This window comes from Microcaecilia unicolor, chromosome 3, assembly GCF_901765095.1.
Source record: "Microcaecilia unicolor chromosome 3, aMicUni1.1, whole genome shotgun sequence".
Taxonomy (NCBI): domain Eukaryota; kingdom Metazoa; phylum Chordata; class Amphibia; order Gymnophiona; family Siphonopidae; genus Microcaecilia; species Microcaecilia unicolor.
Window position 1 is genome coordinate 280,812,755 of NC_044033.1, and position 21,112 is coordinate 280,833,866.

Consider the following 21,112-nt stretch of genomic DNA (forward strand, 5'->3'; position numbering starts at 1 on the left):
GCATTCAATTCTGGTCCTCACTACTTTAAACATTAATATCTTTACCATCAACCTTGTATTTATTCAACATCAATGGATATTAACCATCTTCCCATATACCATAAATATCACATAAAGCAGCCCCAGTATTCCTTACCTACTAGCCCCCATCTACTCACAATCACCTAAGGCATTCACATCCCATTCATTCCATCACCTATAATCCACTGCTACAAGTATCATCCTCATTACAAACGGTGGTTATAGGCGAATTGCTGTCACCAAATCCATCGTGATGCCTCTTTCCTCTCTGACAGCAATTCGCCTATAACTACCATTTGAACTGATTATAAACAATAACGAAAGGAGTTGAACTTGGACAAATGAGTGGCTTATTTCATTTTGTCGTAATATTGAGACTTTATATTACGTTTTGTAATGTGGATGATACATGTAGCAGTGGATTATAGGTGATGGAATGAATGGGATGTGAATGCCTTAGGTGATTGTGAGTAGATGGGGGCTAGTAGGTAAGGAATACTGGGGCTGCTTTATGTGATATTTATGGTATATGGGAAGATGGTTAATATCCATTGATGTTGAATAAAAACAAGGTTGATGGTAAAGATATTAATGTTTAAAGTAGTGAGTACTTGAGAGTTAGCATTAATATATGTACTTTACTAAAATTGGATTAACCCCAAAATTTAGTATATTATTCAATTCTGGTCACCATAATCCTAAAAAGATATAGCAGAATTAGAAATGTTCAAAGAAGAGCGACCAAAATGAACAAGGGGGTGGAACCTCTCCCATATGAGTAAAGGCTAAACAGGTTAGGGCTCTTCAGCTTGGAAAAGAGACTTCTGAGGGGGGACATTTGGGTGAGGTTTATAATATCCTGAGTGGTGTAAAACAGGTAAAAGTGAATCAATTTTTCACTCTTTCGAAAAAAAATACAAAGACCAGGGAGCATGTAATGAAATTACATAGAAATACTTTTAAAACAAATAGGAGGAAATATTTTTTTTCACTCAGAGAATAGTCAAGCTCTGGAACTCACTGCCGGGAGGGTGTTGTAACAGCAGTTATTGTATCTAGGTTTAAAAAAAGGTTTGGACAAGTTTCAAAAGGAAAAGTCCATAGTCTGTTATTGAGATGGATGTTGGGGAAGCTACTGCTTGCACCAGGATTGGTAGCATGGAATGTTGCTACTAATTGGGTTTCTTCCAGCTACTCTTGAACTGGATTGGCTACTGTTAGAAGCAAGATACTAGGCTAGATGGACCATTAGTCTGACCTAGTATGGCTATTTTTATGTTGTCATTACTACCTAGCAACCTTTGAAAGTACTTGGATGCCCCCTTTTACATCTGATCTTTCTATACAAAATTGGGTTTGAAGATTATAAAATCCTTCATTATATACTGATACCAAGTGATTTGCACAATGGAATTTTTAACATTGTTGTTACCTTTTATTTCACACAGAATATTTTGAGTGAAATCCTTGACAAGATTTTTCAGGCTGGACTTAGCAACAATCAAGCTTCTGTGAAATATTCAATAGAATGGATTATTATATTAATCTTACACAGATATCCTCAGTTTCTTAATAAATTCTGGGATTGTTTTTGCTATGTAAGTATATTAGAATTTTCTATTTAAGCTTTCTTTAACAGATTTGAACTATTGTAAATAATCAGTACTGTTTGTAACTTTATGTGATATTAATAACCAGATAATGGTGTTCTTATCAGTATTAAGAATTTTAGCATTTTAAATATTCAATCCCAAATTAATTTAGCTGTTTTGCTGTACCAGAATATAAGAAAACTAGTGAATCTTGGTCGTTCTGATGGTTGAAGCATACCCTAGATTCCTTGTCCATCTACATTTGTATAGGTTTCAATGTGACCTAAAACAAGCAACATTTTTCTTCAAACTATATAGTTATATTTAGTAAGGTTTAATATGTGTGTGTGTAAACACCTGTTTCATTTATGTAGAGATATGTGGTTTTAAGTTTTGATGTCACAGGGCCCAATAGTCAAAATGATTGAAGTGGGCAGGAGGTTAAATCATGGTCATCTGGCCATGAGTGGATATCAGCTTTGACCGCCATTGGATATTGAATACTGGTGCCCAAACATGGCCCAGCATTAGATATCTGAGAATAATGGTGACGGTGCCTAAAAAATGCTCACCGCAGCCAGCTGAATATTGACCCTTTAGTGATCATTACAATATATGTACACAGCAGAGGATTCTTGTATTTCCTACCGGGATGAATGGATGGTTAGGACCAGTGGTGTGCTGGAGCCGGCTCGCAAGAGCCGCTTGTTAAATTTTGACAGCTCTTGCGAGCCGGTTGTTGTTCGGGGCGAGCCGGCTCCATTGCAGGAGGTAAGCATGGCAGGAGGGCGCCATGCTTACCTCCCCTCCCGCTCCCAAACATGCCCAGCGATTGCGCTTCGCCCCCACCGTCCCCTCCCGCTCCCATCCATCTTTTTTAAATACCTCCTCGCCGTTGAAGCGCCGCATTAAAGCCCTGCTGCTGCTGCCCAAGCTTTCCGTTTGCTGTAGTTCTTCGCGTGAACTTTGTGCCCTTAGTCCCGCCTTCTGACGTATGACGTCATACATCAAAAGGCGGGACTAAGGGCACGAAGTTCACGCGAACTGCAGCAAACGGAGGGAAAGCTAGAGACGGGCAGCAGGACTTTAACGCAGCGCTTCAATGGCGAGGAGGTATTTAAAAAAGATGGATGGGAGCGGGAGGGGACGGTGGGGGCGAAGGGCAATCGCTGGGCATGTTTGGGAGCGGGAGGGCAGGGGAGAGAGGAAAATCGCTGGACTTGAGATGGGAGTGGGAGGAAAGGGCAGGGGAGGGAGGAGAATCGCTGGACATGGATGGGGCAGGGGAGGGAGGAGAATTGCTGGACATGGATGGGAGCAGGAGGGAAGGGCAGGGGAGGGAGGAAGGAGAATCTGGACATGGATGGGGGCAGGGGAGGGAGGAGAATCGCTGGACATGGATGGGGGCAGGGGAGGGAGGAGAATTGCTGGACATGGATGGGAGCAGGAGGGAAGGGGAGGGAGGAGAATCGCTGGACATGGATGGGGGCAGGGGAGGGAGGAGAATTGCTGGACATGGATGGGAGCAGGAGGGAAGGGCAGGGGAGGGAGGAAAATCGCTGGACTTGAGATGGGAGCGGGAGGGAAGGGCAGAGGAGGGAGGAGAATTGCTGGACATGGATGGGGGCAGGGGAGGGAGGAGAATTGCTGGACATGGATGGTAGCAGGAGGGAAGGGCAGGGGAGAGAGGAGAATCGCTGGACATGGATGGGGGCAGGGGAGGGAGGAGAATTGCTGGACGGATGGGAGCAGGAGGGAAGGGCAGGGGAGGGAGGAAAATCGCTGGACGAGATGGGAGTGGGAGGGAAGGGCAGAGGAGGGAGGAGAATCGCTGGACATGGATGGGGGCAGGGGAGGGAGGAGAATTGCTGGACATGGATGGGAGCAGGAGGGAAGGGCAGGGGAGGGAGGAGAATCGCTGGACATGGATGGGAGCGGGAGGGAAGGGGAGGGAGGAGAATCGCTGGACATGGATGGAAGCGGGAGGGAAGGGCAGGGGAGGGAGGAGAATCGCTGGACATGGATGGGAGCGGGAGGGAAGGGCAGGGGAGGGAGGAGAATCGCTGGGCATGGATGGGTAGAGGGGGGCAGAGGAGAGAAGACAATTGCTGGGCATGGATGGGTAGGGGGGCAGGGGAGAGAAGAGAATTGCTGGGTATGGATGGATAGAGGAGGACAGGGGAGAGAGGAGAGTTTCAGGACATGGATGGAGGGAAGGGAGAGAGAAGAAATGCTGGACATGGAGGGAAGATAGAGGAAGGAGATTAGATGAGGGAAAAGGAAGTGAAGAGAGAAACTGCACATGGATGGAGAAAATAGGCAGAAGCTGGATCCACTGTACAGTCAAGTGTGCGGAGGACCAGAAATGAAGAAGAAAGGAGGAAAGAAAAGAAATAAATGGAAAGGGAGCGCTGGAAACGGAGTCAAGGGAACAGATAGAGAGCAGCAGAATCAGATACTGGGCCAGCATGATCAGAGAAACAAAGTCACCAGACAACAAAGGTAGAAAAAAATAATTTTATTTTCATTATAGTGTTTGGAATATGTCCACTTTGAGAATCAGGTGCTGAACATTAAAAGTTTATATTTATTTACTTATTTATGGCATTTTATCCCATATTAAACATGAATTAGATTGGAACCTGGGATCATTTAATTTTTTTTTTCCTGGAGAGAGTAATGCATTGCCCCCCCCCCCCCCCCCCCCCGGCTATAGGTAGCTCTGCAAATTTTTTTTGGGGGGGGGGGCGCAGAGGTGGATGGGGGGGCACAGAGGTGGATTGGGGGGGGGGTGCAGTGGTGGACGGGGGGCGCCGAGGTGGACCGGGGAGAGAGCCTGTTGTTAAAATTTTACCAGCACACCACTGTCACACAGAATTGGCTGACATCAATTTGGGTCATTTTGAGGATACTGGGTCATATAGTATCAGTCGTTCATGTCATCCAGTTGGCACATTTTCATGTGATATGAGTCAAGTGAACTCTAAAGTTTGAGTGTAATCAAGCTGCATAGAGACTAAATGAGTGCATTTGTGTTACAAGTCAATTCATAGTTTCTCTTTATTGGTGCTTTACCTGTACAAATATGACCCGAGGAGTAAATTCCAAATTCCCTAGCATCAGTTTGAAGTGTAGATACTTCTTTCTTGGGCTGGGAGCTCACAAAGAAGGGGATACAGAATTAAGGGCCAGGAAAGATTCTGCAAAATCAATTTTCTGGATCTTGGGGCATTTTAAGTTCTCTTAAGGTTTTCAGATGTCAGGTGTTTAATAAAGTTGATTTGGTTGAGATAGACATTACGGAGATCGTGTTCTGTCTAAGCAAGGTGAGTGGAACGTATGTGTCAGGAAGTATAAAGATATCATGGAATGACTAATATAAGAGCCTCCCTAGCCCCAACCACTAATTTCTCCTCCCTGCCCGGGTCCAAAGTGGCAACAACAGATAGGGAGGAGGAGTAGGGAGACCGGCAGCAGCACGCAAGGGGCCCTGGCCCTACACATGGATTCATTTAATTTGTGCTCACCGAGTTGGGGAGACAGCATCAGGGAAGGGAAGGTGCTGATTCCTATTTGTTGTTGCCTCCATGGCCTCGAACAGACAGCAGCCTGAAGGGGGTGTCAGTGTATGAACAAGTGAGTGAAGCGGTAGGGAGGGGGGTTAGGGAGAAAAGGAAATAGAGTAAGAGGATTTGAGATGTGTTATTGCTGCATGGTGGGGGGTGGGAAGAAAGAGAGAAGACTATTGGGAGGATAGACAGGCAATGCTGGATGGTGGAGATGGAAAGAGAGATGGGGCAGTGGTGGATGCTGAGGGATGAGAGCTGGAAGGGTGATATGGGGAAAAAAGAGGGAAGCGATGGCTGAAAGATATAGGGGGCAAAATTGAATGGGAGAAAAAGTGAGGCAATGTTGCATGGCAGAGAACTAGAGGGGCAATGTTTGATGGAGGCAAAAGAGATAGGCAGAGAAGATCCTGGATGGCTTGGAGGAGGAGGGAGAGAGAGAGAGGGGAGATGCTGCATTGTTGAGGAAGGGGGCAAAGAAAGAGAGAAAGGAGATGCCATGTGGCAGGCAGACAGAGAAACAAGAAACTCTGGATGGAAGAGGAAAGAGGAGATGCTGCATGCCTGGTGGGGGGGGGGGGGGGGGGGGGAATGATACATGATAGGGAAGAGGGAGGCAATGCCTCATGACTGGAGAGAGGGGAAAGAGACAGAGAACAGATGCTGCATGGATGGCAGGAAAGCGAGAAGACCCACAGACAGGAGATGCTGTATGGCTGGGGGGAGAGAAGGAAGATTTGGTGAAAGACTGGGGAATTAGAGAAGCAAAATGGGAAGGCCTGGGTGAGAGAAAGAGATAGCTGTAGGTAGACAAAAAAATGAGTGGATAAGGAGTCCAAAAAGATGTAAAAGGAGCCTTCATTAATACATAAATAAAACCCAACATGGTCCACATTTCACCCAACTAGAGCTGCTTCTAGGGGTATTCAACTAGAAAACAGAAGAACACATAAAATTAAACCTTATTCTTTAAAATAATTACACAAAAAAAGTGTAAATGGTGTGCACATACGACCATTACATCAAAATAAACACCACAAACATAAACTTGTTAGCAAGGCTGGACAGGTGTGTGTCATAAGAAATGTGCCAAGCAGACTTAAGGAAAATCCCCTTAAAAAGATGGTAGGATATGATGGGAAAATACAATTGAAATTGTAGTTCGTGCTCAAAATCAGTGAAGTGCAAAGGCACAAAGACTTAAAATGCATAATGTTGCAACCTACCATGCTAAAATTCAACACATGGATGCAACCATGTAGAACCACTGAAAAAAATATTGAAAAACATTCAGATATATTTGTAAAAACTTGAAGTGTTTAAAAAGAAACCCCTTAAATAGCGTTTTACATACCAACTAAACAAGGTCAAAACATGTGGCTGTCTCTCGACAGAATTCACAATCTGAAATAGCTGGATAATGAAGCAAGAATGCCACAATAATGCCACAATGAAGCAATGAATGCCACAATAAGAAATGTATTTTTAAAACTTTCTTCAACCACATAAAAGAATGTTTAGTTGGTATGTAAAACCCTGTTCAAGGTTTTTTTTTCACAGTTTAAATGTTTTTTTTACAAATATGTATGACCATTTAGTCCCTTTAGAAATATTTTTCAATATTTTTTTTCCAATGGTTCCATATGATTGTATCTATGTATTGAATTTTAGCATGATAGGTTGCATCATTATGCATTTTAAGTCTCTGTGCCTTTGCTCATCACTAATTTTGAGCCCTAGCACAGAGCTCCCAAGCCAAAGTGCTCCCGGGCTGGTCCGAACCTCCAAACTGCAACTTGGACAACAAGCCGTAAATCCAAAGATACGGAGATAACAGGGTGAGCCATAGCCATATTTCAAGTCTTCGGACGGCCTCCACAACGACATCACTGATACCTGGACACAGCGCCATTGTGACCAGACCTGGCCACGAGGCCTAAGGGATCCTGACCACGCATCAGGCCACATGTCTGACCGAGTGATAGGCAACGGTCCGGATCGGACCAGAGACGGACTCGCAGACGCCCCGAGTCAAACCGTGGAACTCCCCAAAGATCCGTGTGGTAGACGCTTCGACCCGTGGCACTCACCTGAGGCTACCACCCAAACGACCCAGACATCCCTCCACTCGAGAACCTCCCCGGAGTGGATCCTGAGGAGCAACAAAACAGATAGCAAGGACGGAAGCGAGGTGAGAGCAGGGTGAGCTGTGACCACAATCTGCGGCTTCTGAGGGACGCGCTTCACACGAGAGGGACAGGACCCGATCGGAGGCAGGGACGGCGGAGAACCACACCGTCGGAGATCCGAGCAGCCCTCGGGAAACTTGATCGGTGGACGATCCGAACGGAGCACAGGTCTGGGCCCGTACCAGCGGTGCAGTGGAGATCGATCATCGCAGGAGGAACCGACTGACGAAAAAACTGAGCAGACCACAAGTCCGGGCCCGGAGTCCCAAATAGGCGATACAATGAAGACCGACTGACTCACGACAGGACCCGAAGGACCTCGTAGCCAGACGGCACTACTGCGCACCACAAGTGAGAGAAAACGGACAGCAGACAGCGTTTAAGACGCCCGGGAAACCGAAGAGGACTACAGCTGTCCCAATCTTCCCACAAACGATAGTTCACCGACAGCAGAAAAAACCTAAGGGACTTCCCACTGAGCAACACCAGCAAAGTGTAGGGAGCGAACCAACATGGCAATGTCATGGACCCTATACCAGTGAATCCCCAGAGGGAAGGACCTGCACCCAAGTAACAATTAACTTACAATACTGTCTGTTACCCTAATTGCTTTCTCTTAATCATATAGCAGTATATTGAATTTGCTAGCTGTCTTTAAACCCTAAACTGCAGCCTGTATCTATTGCATTACCCTGAACTGTATTACCTGTGAAAGATCCGCCCCTCCGCCCGAGGGTCTTCGTGATCTTCCCTCCACCCTGGCCACTCAGCCTCCCGGCCCACTGCAGTCCACAGGGCAGGGCTCAAAGAAAATAAACTTCAAAAAGGTAAAAGTCACCAAGCTCCTTTATTGTCATGGATTCACAGTTCAGTAACTTGCAAAAAGGAATCCTGCAGCCCTTCAAACAGTTGCTCCTGCTTTTCTCCCAGGGCCCAGGTACAGCAGAAAAAAAAACCGTGCAGCTCTCTGCTGCTTCAAGAAAAAAAACAGTTGGAGCCAATTTAACAGTCCCCAAAGATAGATTCCCCTGTAGTCCAACTTCACAACCAAAAGGAACCCAGGTAGCTGGGCCCCATGCTTGGGTTTCTGCCACAGTTCAAAAACCTCAAAGTTCCTTGGGCCTCAGCCCACAAAAGAAAAAAAAACTGTAGCTACTTTCCCCTCCCCCACACAAAAAGAAGGTTTGTTTTCTCAACAGCTCAAAATCCACAGGGCTCAATGCCTTAGCATTCAATTCAGACACACAGTCTCTTCACAAAAACACAGCCTGAACTCCTTTGGGAAAGAGGAAAAGATCCCCCCCCTTTCTGGGTCACTCTATTACTTCACTGACCCTCCTCCCGCATGACCTTTCCCCTTTCAGCCCAGCTCTGACACCAAGAGTTCACCTGGTTTTTCAGTTTAGCTTTCAAGGCATGAGCCCAGCAAGGTTGCCAGGTGGAAAATTTTTTCCCAGCCCAATCGAGCCCAAAAAACAGCCCAAAACCCGCCCAAACACAAACCCCGCCCCTGACACCCCCACCCCCGCGTCATCACCCCCGCCCCCGCCGTCATCAACCCCGCCGTCACCGGCCCCGCCTCCCATGTCACCGGCCCCGCCTCCCCGTCATCGGCCCCGCCTCCCCGTCATCGGCCCCGCCTCCCACGTCACTAACCCCGCCCAAAACGTCATTAACCCCACCCAAAAACGTCACTAACCCCGCCCCCCCGCGGCCGAAAAAACCGCCCTGAAGGCCAAAAACAGCCCAAAAAACCGCAACCCGCCGCGGGCAAAAATTTCCCGCGGCGGGTCGCGGAAAACCGCCCAATTGGGCGGTAAAACCGCCCACCTGGCAACACTGGAGCCCAGGCAGAAAGGTCCATGGGTTCCTCAGAGCCTACCTCATGCTCCTTCTCTCCAGCAGCCTGCCAGTCCATGGGCTCATTCTCCTCTACCCTGGCCTGCTGTTCCTCTCTTACTTGATTATGTTCCAGGTGCCCCTCCCTTGCCTTGTCAGAGCCTTCTCCCGGGGAATGCTGGGGCCAATAATCCCTATACCAGGGTTTTCCCCTGGGATGCTGGGAAATGTAGTCCTTCTCCCACCTCCATTTTCTAGGGGGCACTACCTTTTTTCTTCTCTCTCTCTCTCTCTGCTCTGCTCTGCTCTGCTCTGTCTCCCTCGGCTCTTGAGCCTCCTTCCTTCTCCCTCCTCCACTTCCATCTGTGCAAAACCCTTATCCTCCCCTTCACATACCGCATTACTGATTTCTGCTACATGCTAACTGACCGCAGCTGTTGTTACGGTGAAGTGGGACCCTTATGTTAACTTTTGCTTCTATTACCTTACTAGATCTACTGAACGCCTCTGGAGGAAATCTCGCACCTATTCAGATTTCCTTCATTACAAATTCATGCTATCCTCCTTCCAGTCCTCCCTATTCCTTGCCAAACAGGACTACTACACCCAATTGACCAACTCTCTCAGCTCCAACCCTCGTCGTCTCTTCGCCACCCTTAACTCCCTCCTCAAGGTGCCCTCTGCTCCCCCCCCCCCCTCACTCTCTCCTCAATCACTGGCTGACTACTTCCACGACAAGGTGCAAAAGATCAACCTTGAGTTCACTACCAAGCCACCTCCTCCCCTTCACCCCTCTCCCTCAACCAACCAACCCTGGCCTCTTTCTCCTCCTTCCCTGATATCACCGAGGAGGAAACCACCCACCTTCTTTCCTCCTCGAAATCCACCACCTGTTCCTCTGATCCCATTCCCACCAACTTACTTAACACCATCTCTCATACTATCACCCCCTCCATCTGTCATATCCTCAACCTCTCTCTCTCCACTGCGACTGTCCCTGACACCTTCAAGCATGCCGTAGTCACACCTCTCCTCAAGAAACCATCACTTGACCCTACCTGTCCCTCCAACTACCGCCCCATCTCCCTCCTACCCTTCCTCTCCAAAATACTTGAGCGCGCCATTCACAGCCGCTGCCTTGATTTTCTCTCCTCTCAGGCCATCCTCGATCCGCTTCAATCCGGTTTTCGCCCTCTACACTCAACAGAAACAGCACTCTGTAAAGTCTGCAATGACCTGTTTCTTGCCAAATCCAGAGGCCAATACTCCATCCTCATCCTCCTCGATCTATCCGCCGCTTTTGACACTGTCAATCATGACTTACTTCTTGACACACTGTCCTCATTTGGGTTCCAGGGCTCTGTCCTCTCCTGGTTCACCTCCTATCTCTCCCACCGTACCTTCAGAGTACACTCTTATGGATCCTCCTCGACCCCCATCCTGCTCTCTGTTGGAGTTCCCCAGGGATCTGTCCTTGGACCCCTTCTTTTTTCAATTTACACCTCTTCCCTGGGTTCACTGATCTCATCCCATGGTTTCCAGTATCATCTTTACGCTGACGACACCCAGCTTTATCGCTCCACGCCAGACATCACCGCAGAGACCCAGGCCAAGGTATCGGCCTGCTTATCCGACATTGCTGCATGGATGTCCAACCGCCACCTGAAACTGAACATGGCCAAGACAGAGCTTATCGTCTTCCCACCAAAACCCACTTCTCCTCTTCCTCCGCTCTCGATCTCAGTTGATAACACACTCATCCGCCCCGTCTCATCTGCCCGCAACCTCGGAGTCATCTTCGACTGCTCCCTCTCCTTCTCTGCATATCCAGCAGACAGCCAAGACCTGTCGCTTCTTCCTCTTTAACATCAGCAAAATTCGCCCCTTCCTCTCTGAGCACACCACCCGAACTCTCATCCATGCTCTCATTACCTCTCGCCTTGACTACTCCAACCTACTCCTCACTGGCCTCCCACTTAACCACCTATCCCCCCTTCAATCCGTTCAGAACTCTGCTGCACGTCTTATATTCCGCCTGAACCAATATACTCATATCACCCCTCTCCTTAGGTCACTTCACTGGCTTCCGATCAGATACCGCATTCAGTTCAAGCTTCTTCTTACCTACAAATGCACTCAGTCTGCAGCCCCTCATTACCTCTCTACCCTCATCTCCCCTTACGTTCCCGCCCAAAACCTCCGCTCACAGGACAAATCCCTCCTCTCAGTACCCTTCTCCACCACCACCAACTCCAGGCTCCGCCCATTCTGCCTCGCCTCACCCTATGCTTGGAATAAACTTCCTGAGCCCTTACGCCAAGCCCCCTCCCTACCCATCTTCAAATCCTTACTCAAAGCCCACCTCTTCAATGTTGCTTTCGGCACCTAACCTCTATACCTTTCAGGAAATCTAGACTTCCCCAATTTGATGACCCCTACTTGACTAACTGTACATTTATCCTTTAGATTGTAAGCTCTTTGAGCAGGGACTGTCCTATGTTGAATTGTACAGCGCTGCGTAACCCTAGTAGTGCTTTAGAAATGTTAAATAGTAGTAGTAGTAGATATCAGTTAATAACTAGATATCTTATATTTATAATATCATTTTTCAATTGCTGTGCCGAATCTTATTGTTACTATCTTACTGATATTATCTGCTGATACTGCCTTGATATCATACTATAGCAGTACCAAAATGTGAGACTTAGATATCCTACATCAATAATACCATCATTCAATTGTATATATGCTTGCTATGCTGATATGCTGCACTATCACCCCACATGCACCCACTATCTAACCAAAAATATCCCACCAGCATGATCCTATTGGAATTAATCATCACCATCTATCTACCTACTTACTACAACTCACGCTATTCTCAAAACCCCATCAACTGAACACATGACACCAATCCTCCAACACAACTTAAGCACTCACATACCTTCCACTCCCTCTCATACCAACAATAACCAACGAAACCCACCATCACCCAGGATACTATCCACAAAAAAACAGTCCCACACAATCCCAAAACACCTATAATAAGACAGCTTGTCAAAATCCACCCATCTCCCCAAACCGTTGATCCGCATCTATCCGTCCGAATAGGATATACCAATGCCAGATCAGTGGTAAATAAAATCATTACAGACTGGATCACTTCGGAAAACCTTGACTTACTCTTCATCACAGAAACCTGGATCCATAACTCAGAAGACCCCATCATAAACTATCTCTGTCCTCCGGGCCACAAAATATCACACTGGCCTAGAAAAGACAAAAGAGGAGGAGGGATTTTACTCATCTATAGATCCAACTTCTCCGCAGAACCCATCTCACAGTCCATTTCATCTCAACTTGAAATCGCCTCTATAAAACTATACAGCCCCACACTTTACGAACACCTAACCTGCATACTGTTTTATAGACCTCCCAACAACTGGAACGACAACCAAACCACATTCATGGACTTTATATCAAATACATGCGTTAACAACTCCAACATACTACTAATAGGAGACCTAAACCTCCATTTAGAAGACTTCAATTCTGCACACACCCGGGAATGTACAGACTTCCTCCAACTATGTGATTTCAACCTTCCTCCAACAGTACCAACACAGATTAAGGGACACTCACTCGACATCATCACACACACATACTCCACAGACCAAAACTTCCTCTCATCAGACATCAGCTAGGAAGTTTTCCCCTGGTCAGACCATTACAAAGCAACCCTCTCCATTCAATGGCGGAAAAAAGACCACTTCAAACCACTGGACCCCATAACAGTCCAAACCAGAGGACGAATTGACAAGGAAACCTTCTGGTAACAAATTTATGATAATGACTGGTCAACTGATCCAAACTCAAACCACTTTCTCACAAAATGGGACATCAGTTGCAAACTTATTCTGGATGAAATTGCCCCGCTAGACTATAAAACTTTACGCACAAAGAAAAAAACCCTCACCATGGTTCAACGAGGAACTAAAAGTGCTAAAAAACAAACCAGGAAACTTGAACAAACTTGGAGCAAATCAAAAGATGAGCTTACCCTAAATGCGTGGAAACAAACGAAAAAGAAATACAAAAATAACATTAAACGAGCCAAAAGAACATACTACACAAAACAAATCACAGCAACCGGAACAGACATAAAAAAACAATACCAAATCATAAAGAACCTTCTGAACACCAATCCAGCAACCACTTCACCCTCAAACTGCTCATCTGCAGACCAACTGGCCAAATATTTCAATGACAAAATCATTAATCTATGCAACACAATTCCACATGACAACGCAAACATTGATACCTTCCTCGACGAACTGGACCCCAACTCAGAAGAGATCCTGGCTTGACCGCTCCTGGACAAACTTCACCCCCCCTTACCACCAATGAAATCTCCACAACACCATCCACACTCCCCAAATCGCACTGCCACCTGGACCTCTGCCCCAACTATCTAATGAAAAATGCCCCAGCTCGATTCATTACGGACCTCACCACCTACCTAAACTTCCTACTACAACAAGGCTTCTTCCCCTCCGAACATGGCAATATTCTACTCACACCATTACCAAAAAACCCCAAGAAACCAGCGGAAGGTATCACTAACTATCGACCTGTGGCCTCCATCCCTCTCCTAACCAAACTAATGGAAAATCGAGTGACCTCCCAACTCAACGAATTCATACAAAAATTCTCCATACTTCATGAGTCACAATCTGGTTTCCAACCTGCACACAGCACGGAAACAGTACTACTCACCTTAATATCCAAGTTCAAGCAAGAAATTTCATTTGGCAAAAACATACTTCTTCTCCAGTTCGACCTATTCAGCGCATTTGACATGGTAGATCACGATATTCTTACAAAACTACTGGACAAACTAGGGATGGGCGGAAACATCATTAATTGGATAAAAAGTTTCATCACTACAAGAACCTACCAAGTCAAATTGACCTCATCGATATCCCCTGCGTGGTCCTCACAATGTGGAGTCCCCCAAGGATCGCCTCTATCCCCGATCCTCCTTAACCTTATGATGATTCCTCTGGCCAAGTCACTATCCAAAGCTGACCTAAACCCCTTCATTTATGCCGATGACGTTACCATATTCATCCCTTTTCAATCCACCCTTGCTAAAATCTCTGAAAAAGTAATAACTGGCACGAATATCTTAGCCTCCTGGGCCAATGCCTTAAAATGAAACTGAACAAAGAAAAAACTCAATGCTTAATTCTCTCCTCAAGACACTCCACTCTACTTCCAACCACCCTAGCCACCCCCAACGTCACAATTCCAATATCCGACAACTTGAAAATTCTAGGAGTAACGTTGGACAACCATCTAACTCTAGAAACTCACACAAAAACCATGATGAAGAAGATGTTCAACATGATGTGGGTATTGAAAAGAGTAAAACCATTCCTCCCCCTAAAAATGTTCTGCAATCTGGTACAATCCACAGTACTCACCCACGCGGACAACTGCAACAGTATCTTCATTGGCTGCAAAGCCCAAATCCTAAAAAAACCTCCAAACTGCCCAAAACACGGCAGCCAGACTTATCTTTGGAAAATCACGGTTCGAAAGTGCAACACCAATTCGTGAAAAACTCCACTGGCTCCCCATCAAGGAACGAATAAACTTCAAAGCCCACACATTGATCCACAAGATCCTCCATGGAGAATCTCCAAGTTACATGACCAATCTAATCGACCTTCCAGCCAGGAACAGGTACAAATCCTCTCAAACTTATCTCAATCTTCACCTCCCTAATTGCAAAGGTCTCAAATACAAAACCTACTATGCATCCAACTTCTCCGTTATAGGCAGCCAACTTTGGAACGCCATACCAAGATTCATCCGAACAACTAATGAACATCTTCGGTTCAGAAAGCTGCTGAAAACATACCTCTTCAAACAAGCCTATCCAAACGACCCAACCTAATTCACGATCAAAATCCACACCCTAACATTAAACATGCCTCAACCCTCCCCCTACCTCTCTTCATCTTGTCCTTCTCTATACAATTGTATTATCTTTGTGATACTTTTTACCCATACATTGTATTACCTCTATGATACTTGTACCCTTACAATATGTTATCTTTATAACACTTTGTACCCATACATTGTAAGCCGCACTGAACCTGCTATCGAGCGAGAAAGAGCGGGGTATAAATGCAATAAATAAATAATTTCAATTGTATTTTTCCATTATATCCTACCATCTTTTAATGGCGATTTTCTTTAAGTCTGCCTGGCAGATTTCTTATGACAACACATCTGTCCAGTCTTGCTAACAAGTTTATGTCTATGTTTTGATGTAATGGCCATGTGTACATCATTTCTGGATTCCATACACACTTTTTTGTATAATTATTTTAAAGAATAAGGTTTAATTTTATGTTTTATGGGGGAATACCTGAAGAAGGAGCTGTTAGCGTGGCAAGGCATAGGAGAAGTGGAAAAACAGTAGTCCAAGCTAAAGGCTGCTATAAATATGGCAACTGAACTTTTTCTGAGGAAAGCAGACAAAAACAAGAGAAGGAAGAAGCCTATATGGTTCTCCAAACAAGTAGCTGAAAAAGTAAGAGCAAAAGAGGCTTTGTTCAAGAAATACAAAAGAACTCAACGAGAGGATCACGGAAAAGATTATCGGATTAAACTGAAATAAGTGAAGAGGGAAATACGGCTAGCGAAAGCGCAAGCGGAAGAAAAAATGGCTAAAGATGTAAAGAGAGGTGACAAGACTTTTTTCAGATATATTGGAGAAAGGAGAAGAGATAGGAATGGAATTGCGAGACTGAAAGATAATGAGAATGGCTATGTTGAGAGTGATGAAGATAAAGCGAATGTGCTAAACAATTATTTCTCTTCGGGGTTCACGGAGGAAAATCCTGGAGAAGGACCGCGTTTGGCTGCCGAGGGAACGTCTGGGAATGGAGTGGATACTGCGCCGTTTATGGAAGAAAGAGTTTATAAACAGCTGGAGAATCTGAAGGTGAAAAAAGCTATGGGGCCGGATGGGATACATCCCAGGATACTGAAGGAGCTCAGAGAGGTCCTGGCGGGACCTCTTAAAGATTTATTTAGTAGATCTTTAGAGATGGGAGAGGTTCCGCGAGATTGGAGATGAGCGGATGTGGTCCCTCTCCACAAAAGTGGAGACAGAGAAGAAGTGGGAAACTACAGACCGGTAAGTCTCACGTTGGTGGTAGGAAAAATAATGGAGTCGCTGCTGAAAGAAATGATAGTTAACTTTCTAGAAACCGACGGGTTACAGGACCCAAAGCAACATGGCTTTACCAAAGGAAAAGCCTGCCAAACGCATATTATTGACTTTTTTGACTGGGTGACCAAAGAACTTGATGAGGGACGTGCGCTAGATGTAATCTAGTTGGACTTCAGCAAAGCCTTTGATACGGTCCCCACAGAAGACTCGTGAATAAGCTGAAAGAGTTGAACTTAGGACCGAAAGTGGTGAACTGGTTAAGAAATTGGTTGACCGACAGGTGGCCGAGAGTGGTGGTAAATGGAATCCGCTCGGAGGAAAGGAAGCTGAGCAGTGCAGTTCCTCAGGGGTCGGTGCTGGGACCTATTTTGTTTAATATATTTGTGGGAGATATTGATGAAGGGTTGGAAGGAAAGGTGTGCCTTTTTGCAGATGACACAAAAATAGCCAGTAGAGTGGATACCCTGGAGGGAGTAGAAACAATGAGAAGGGATCTCCGAACGTTAGAAGAATGGTCGAGGGTCTGGCAGTTAAAATTTAATTGAATGCACTCAAGGACTCCAGAATAAAGTTTTTTTCAAAAGAAGTTATAAATTACTTCGCACCATTTATTGTGCCAATATATCTTAACACATATAGACATACAAATATCTATTTAAAACTTCTGTTCAGCTCACACTCATTCCACATTCACACCGTTGAAGGCTAAATCATAAGTAAACAGTTGATACCATATATAAATGTTAAGTACAATATCACTCAATGGTGGCTTATGGACAATATATATAATATTATAAGACTCAATTTATAAGTTCTTCCAACATGTGCACAAAAATAATCTTCTCTGTGTAGGGTGTAATACACTCTACTATGTGAACTGGACTGACCTGTATGCTGAGCAATCCAGTTATCTCGTATTCTCTTAACATCGCTTGTAATTTGAGTCTTAATCCGAACCAAATATTTGTAACCGGATAAAAGTCCTTAGTATGCCACCAAGTTATTTCCGTTGTCTTCAACGCTTGAACGTGGTTGAGAGATCTCTGCTTACACCTCCATGTGAGTCAAATTACTGGCTCAGATGTGTTATGCACTCTGACCGGTGGGTGGAGACTGAGAACAACAGACTTCTGAAACCATTCTGTGCTGTTTTCAGTTTCCAGAAGGTGGTGCTTACCTTGTGCAGTCTCAGTCAGATATTGGACTCTAGGCCCTTGGAGATGGGGGGGGGGGGATGTTTTCACAACAACAACGAAAAGCATTAGCTAAGTGTTCTTCTGGTCTGATTTTTACTTTTGCCTTTTCAGAGCTTGCTGGTTGGTATGATCAAGCTGGACAGAGACTGAGGCCTGCAGGGGTCTTACAACCGGGTGCCCGGTTCCCTCCTCCCTTACCCCATGTCCCTTTGGGGCAATTTTGGTGTGTGTCTCGGCTATTGTTCTCTGTCTTGTGCCTTCAGAGCTGGTGGGGTTTGCTTCCACTACGGTGAAAAAAAAGTTGCCCACTTGGGGGCACGAGACTGATTCAGCAGCAAATTCAGGTTGCTCTAAAGAGCTGGAATTCCATGGGGCCATGGTGAAAGCCGCTTCTGGTGTGCAGGAGGCATCAGCGGTTGTGTCTTTGGCAGGGACTGGAGTTTCAGCACCACATTCTGAGCAGCCTCCTCCACTGAAGCTAATGGCCGCTATGTCAAGTCCTGTATTGTTTGATCACCAATAAACTTTATGTGCTACCATTTTCTGCATCCTCCTTGTGGTTTTTGGAAGTGCTATCGCTGCCCTACTTCTTGATTGACGAAGCTAATGGCTCACCTGCCAAGTCAGATGGGAGGGGGCCAAGTGCTTTCAGCCTCTGGAATTTTATCCACAATTTATCCTAGCAATATATTAGGTATTTTTAATGATCCCAAAAGGTGGTCAGACTGAGCAGACTCTTGGGGAGCCACAGGGACCCCTCCTCCTTCGCCCCCCCCCCCCCAAGCGGCCTAGACTGGAGTGGGAGAAGAGAGTCCTTGTGGAGACAGGTTCCCCTCTTTGGGGCCTGATTTTGCAGAAGAGGACAAGGAACTGCTAAATAGCCATGGGGTGAGGGAAGAGAATTAGTGGGTGGAGGACTTGGATCCCTCAGATTCTTCTGTGGTGAGGGTCTTACATAGGGAGGCGTTGCAAGAGATCGTCACACAGGTATTTACTGTGTTGAAGTTTGAGGTGGATCCTAATTCCACTCCACATACTGTGGACTTGTTGCTCAAGGGGATCATGAAGGCCTTGCATTTCTTTACGATGCATCAGGACATCAGAGATATTATCCAGGTCCAGTGGAATTCCTCTGATGTCCCGTTCAATGTGGTGAGATCTATGGTCCACTTGTACCCTATCCCAGAGCAGCATAGAAAGTTTTTATGTCCCCCAGTAGTGGGGGCTGTGGTCTCGGCAGACTCCAAGAGGAATACAGTTCGGGCAAGACTGTAGATTGGAAGACTGATGAAACAGAACTTTGATGTGACTGTGTTGCAAGGGTCTCATGGCAAGAGCCTGCGTCCACTGGTCTGAGCAGATAGATCTACAGATTATATGGCCTTGGTGGACCAAGAAGTGGCAAAGATAGAAATGGGGTCCTCCCTGTTGTGTGATGCCCTGTATGATCTTTGCATCAGCAAAGTCCATGGCTGTCAGTATGGTGGCCAAGAGGTCCTTCTGGTTGCATGGTTGGTCGGTGGATATGGCCTGTAAATCAAAGCTTGTGAAGTTTCTCTTTAAGGGGTCCTTATTATTCAGAGAAGAGTTGAACAAACTGTTCAAGAGTTTAGGTGAAGCAAAAGTGCCCAGGCTGCTGGAGGACAGGCATAGGGCAGTATGCAGAGGTTCTTCTATTAGAATTTGTTTTAGGGCGTTTGGATGGTGTAGGCCTGGTAGAGTCTGTGGATTTCAGCACAGTAAGTTTTTCCAGAGAATTCACTCCTTTCATGGTAGCCAAAATGGGGGTGGGGACTTGGTCCTTTCTACCCATTTGCTGGGGCATAGCTCCTAATGAAGGTGTCAGGGTCCAAACTCTGGTGGCTGTTGAAGCAAAGTTGAGAGAGCTTTATTGAAAGTAGACCCAGATTACTGAGTATTAGTGGGTGCTGGAGGTAGTTCTCAATGGGTACACCATCGAGTTCACACGGCCCCTGTAGGATGCCTTTGCGGAAAGTGAAGTCCATCATGGAGGCTCTGGATAGGAGGGGTAGTTCCTGTTCCCCATGAAGAGTTGGGCACCAGAAGCTAATCAGTTTACTTTGTGGCCCCAATGAAGAAGGACTTCTTAAGGCCCATCTTAGATTTGAAGGGAGTGAATATCGCCCTCAAGGTGCCTTTTTTTTTCACATGGAAACCCTGCAGTCAGTCACTGTGGCAGAGGAAGTCGGAGGAATTCCTCATCTCCTTGGATCTCTCAGAAATGTTACTTCCATATTCTGATCCAGCGTGAGCATCAAAGATTCCTTCATTTCACAGTTTGGAGGAAATATTATCAGTTTTGTGTTCTCCTTTTTGGTCTGGCCATTTTCAAGGTGATGGTAATGGTGGTGGTGGCAGCTCTCTAGAGGGAAAGAATCTTGGTTCACCCGTATCTGGATGATTGGATTTGGGCAAAATTGTTTCAGGAGAGCAGTGAGGTCAGTTACTGAAGTTGTTGGATTGAGTAGTCAACCTAGCAAAGAGTCTGCTTCATCCGTTGCATGTTTTAGATTATTTTGGGGTCTGGTTTGACACGAAGTTAGGCAGAGTATTTATTCCTCAAGCCAGAATTCAGAAGCTCCAGGCCCAGGTTCAAACCTTACTTCAGTTCCACTGCCCTCGGGGCAAGGACTTCCTGCAAGTGCTGGGCTAAATGGCATCGAGCTTGGGAGTGATACAGCGGGCCATAGCTCACATGAGACTGCTACAGGCAGCTCTTCTTTTGAGGTGATCTCACAGTCTCAGTCCTTGGAGATAAGGATTCTGCTTGTGGTCACTGCAAGGCATAGCCTAGGGTGTTAGTTTCAGTCTTGCAACCCGTCCAGGGGCAGGAGCTTGGAGCCTCCCCAGTGGAGAGTCCTTGACTGTGGATGCCAGTCTCATGGATTGGGAGGCTACTTTCAGGACCGACTAGCTCAAGTTTGCTTGGACACTGGAGGAGTTGAGGGTCAATGTAATTGGCTGGAGATGAAGGCAATTCATCTGGCATTCTTGTCATTCCTGTATCTGCTTCGCGGGAAAGCTGTTCGAGTTCTCTCTGGCAATGCCATGACAGTGGCCTATGAGAACTGACAGGGAGGTACCAAGCGTCGCTTTTTGGCAGTAGAGGCAGCTCTACTCTTGACCTGGGTGGAGTAACATCTGGAGGATCTCTCCATGGCTTGTATAGCGAGCCTGGAAAATGTTCAAATCAATTTTCTCACAGAAATATGCGAGATCAAGGGGAGTGGACCTTGGGATGCTGTGCCTTCAACCTCTCGGGGGTGGATCTGATAGTATCTTTGAACAATGTCAACTTCGTTTCTAGTCTTATACTTGGTTATCTTTTCTTGTGGTCCCAGGTCCACTTCTCAGAAGCAGTGGTGTTATAGAACAGTAAGACAACACACAGGTGTGGCTTGGAAAAGGGTATTTTATATAGAAATAGACCTATTACAGA

General features: G+C 46.0%; 1 protein-coding gene across 1 annotated transcript in view; it reads left to right on the plus strand.

Moving 5' to 3' along the window:
- The window catches only part of TARBP1 (TAR (HIV-1) RNA binding protein 1), a 919,966-nt gene that overhangs the window by 610,383 nt on the left and 288,471 nt on the right, over window positions 1-21,112 (plus strand). The window contains exon 22 of the mRNA XM_030198123.1: window positions 1,470-1,619. Coding sequence (XP_030053983.1) covers window positions 1,470-1,619 — 150 coding nt within the window. The remainder of the gene's footprint in view (window positions 1-1,469; window positions 1,620-21,112) is intronic.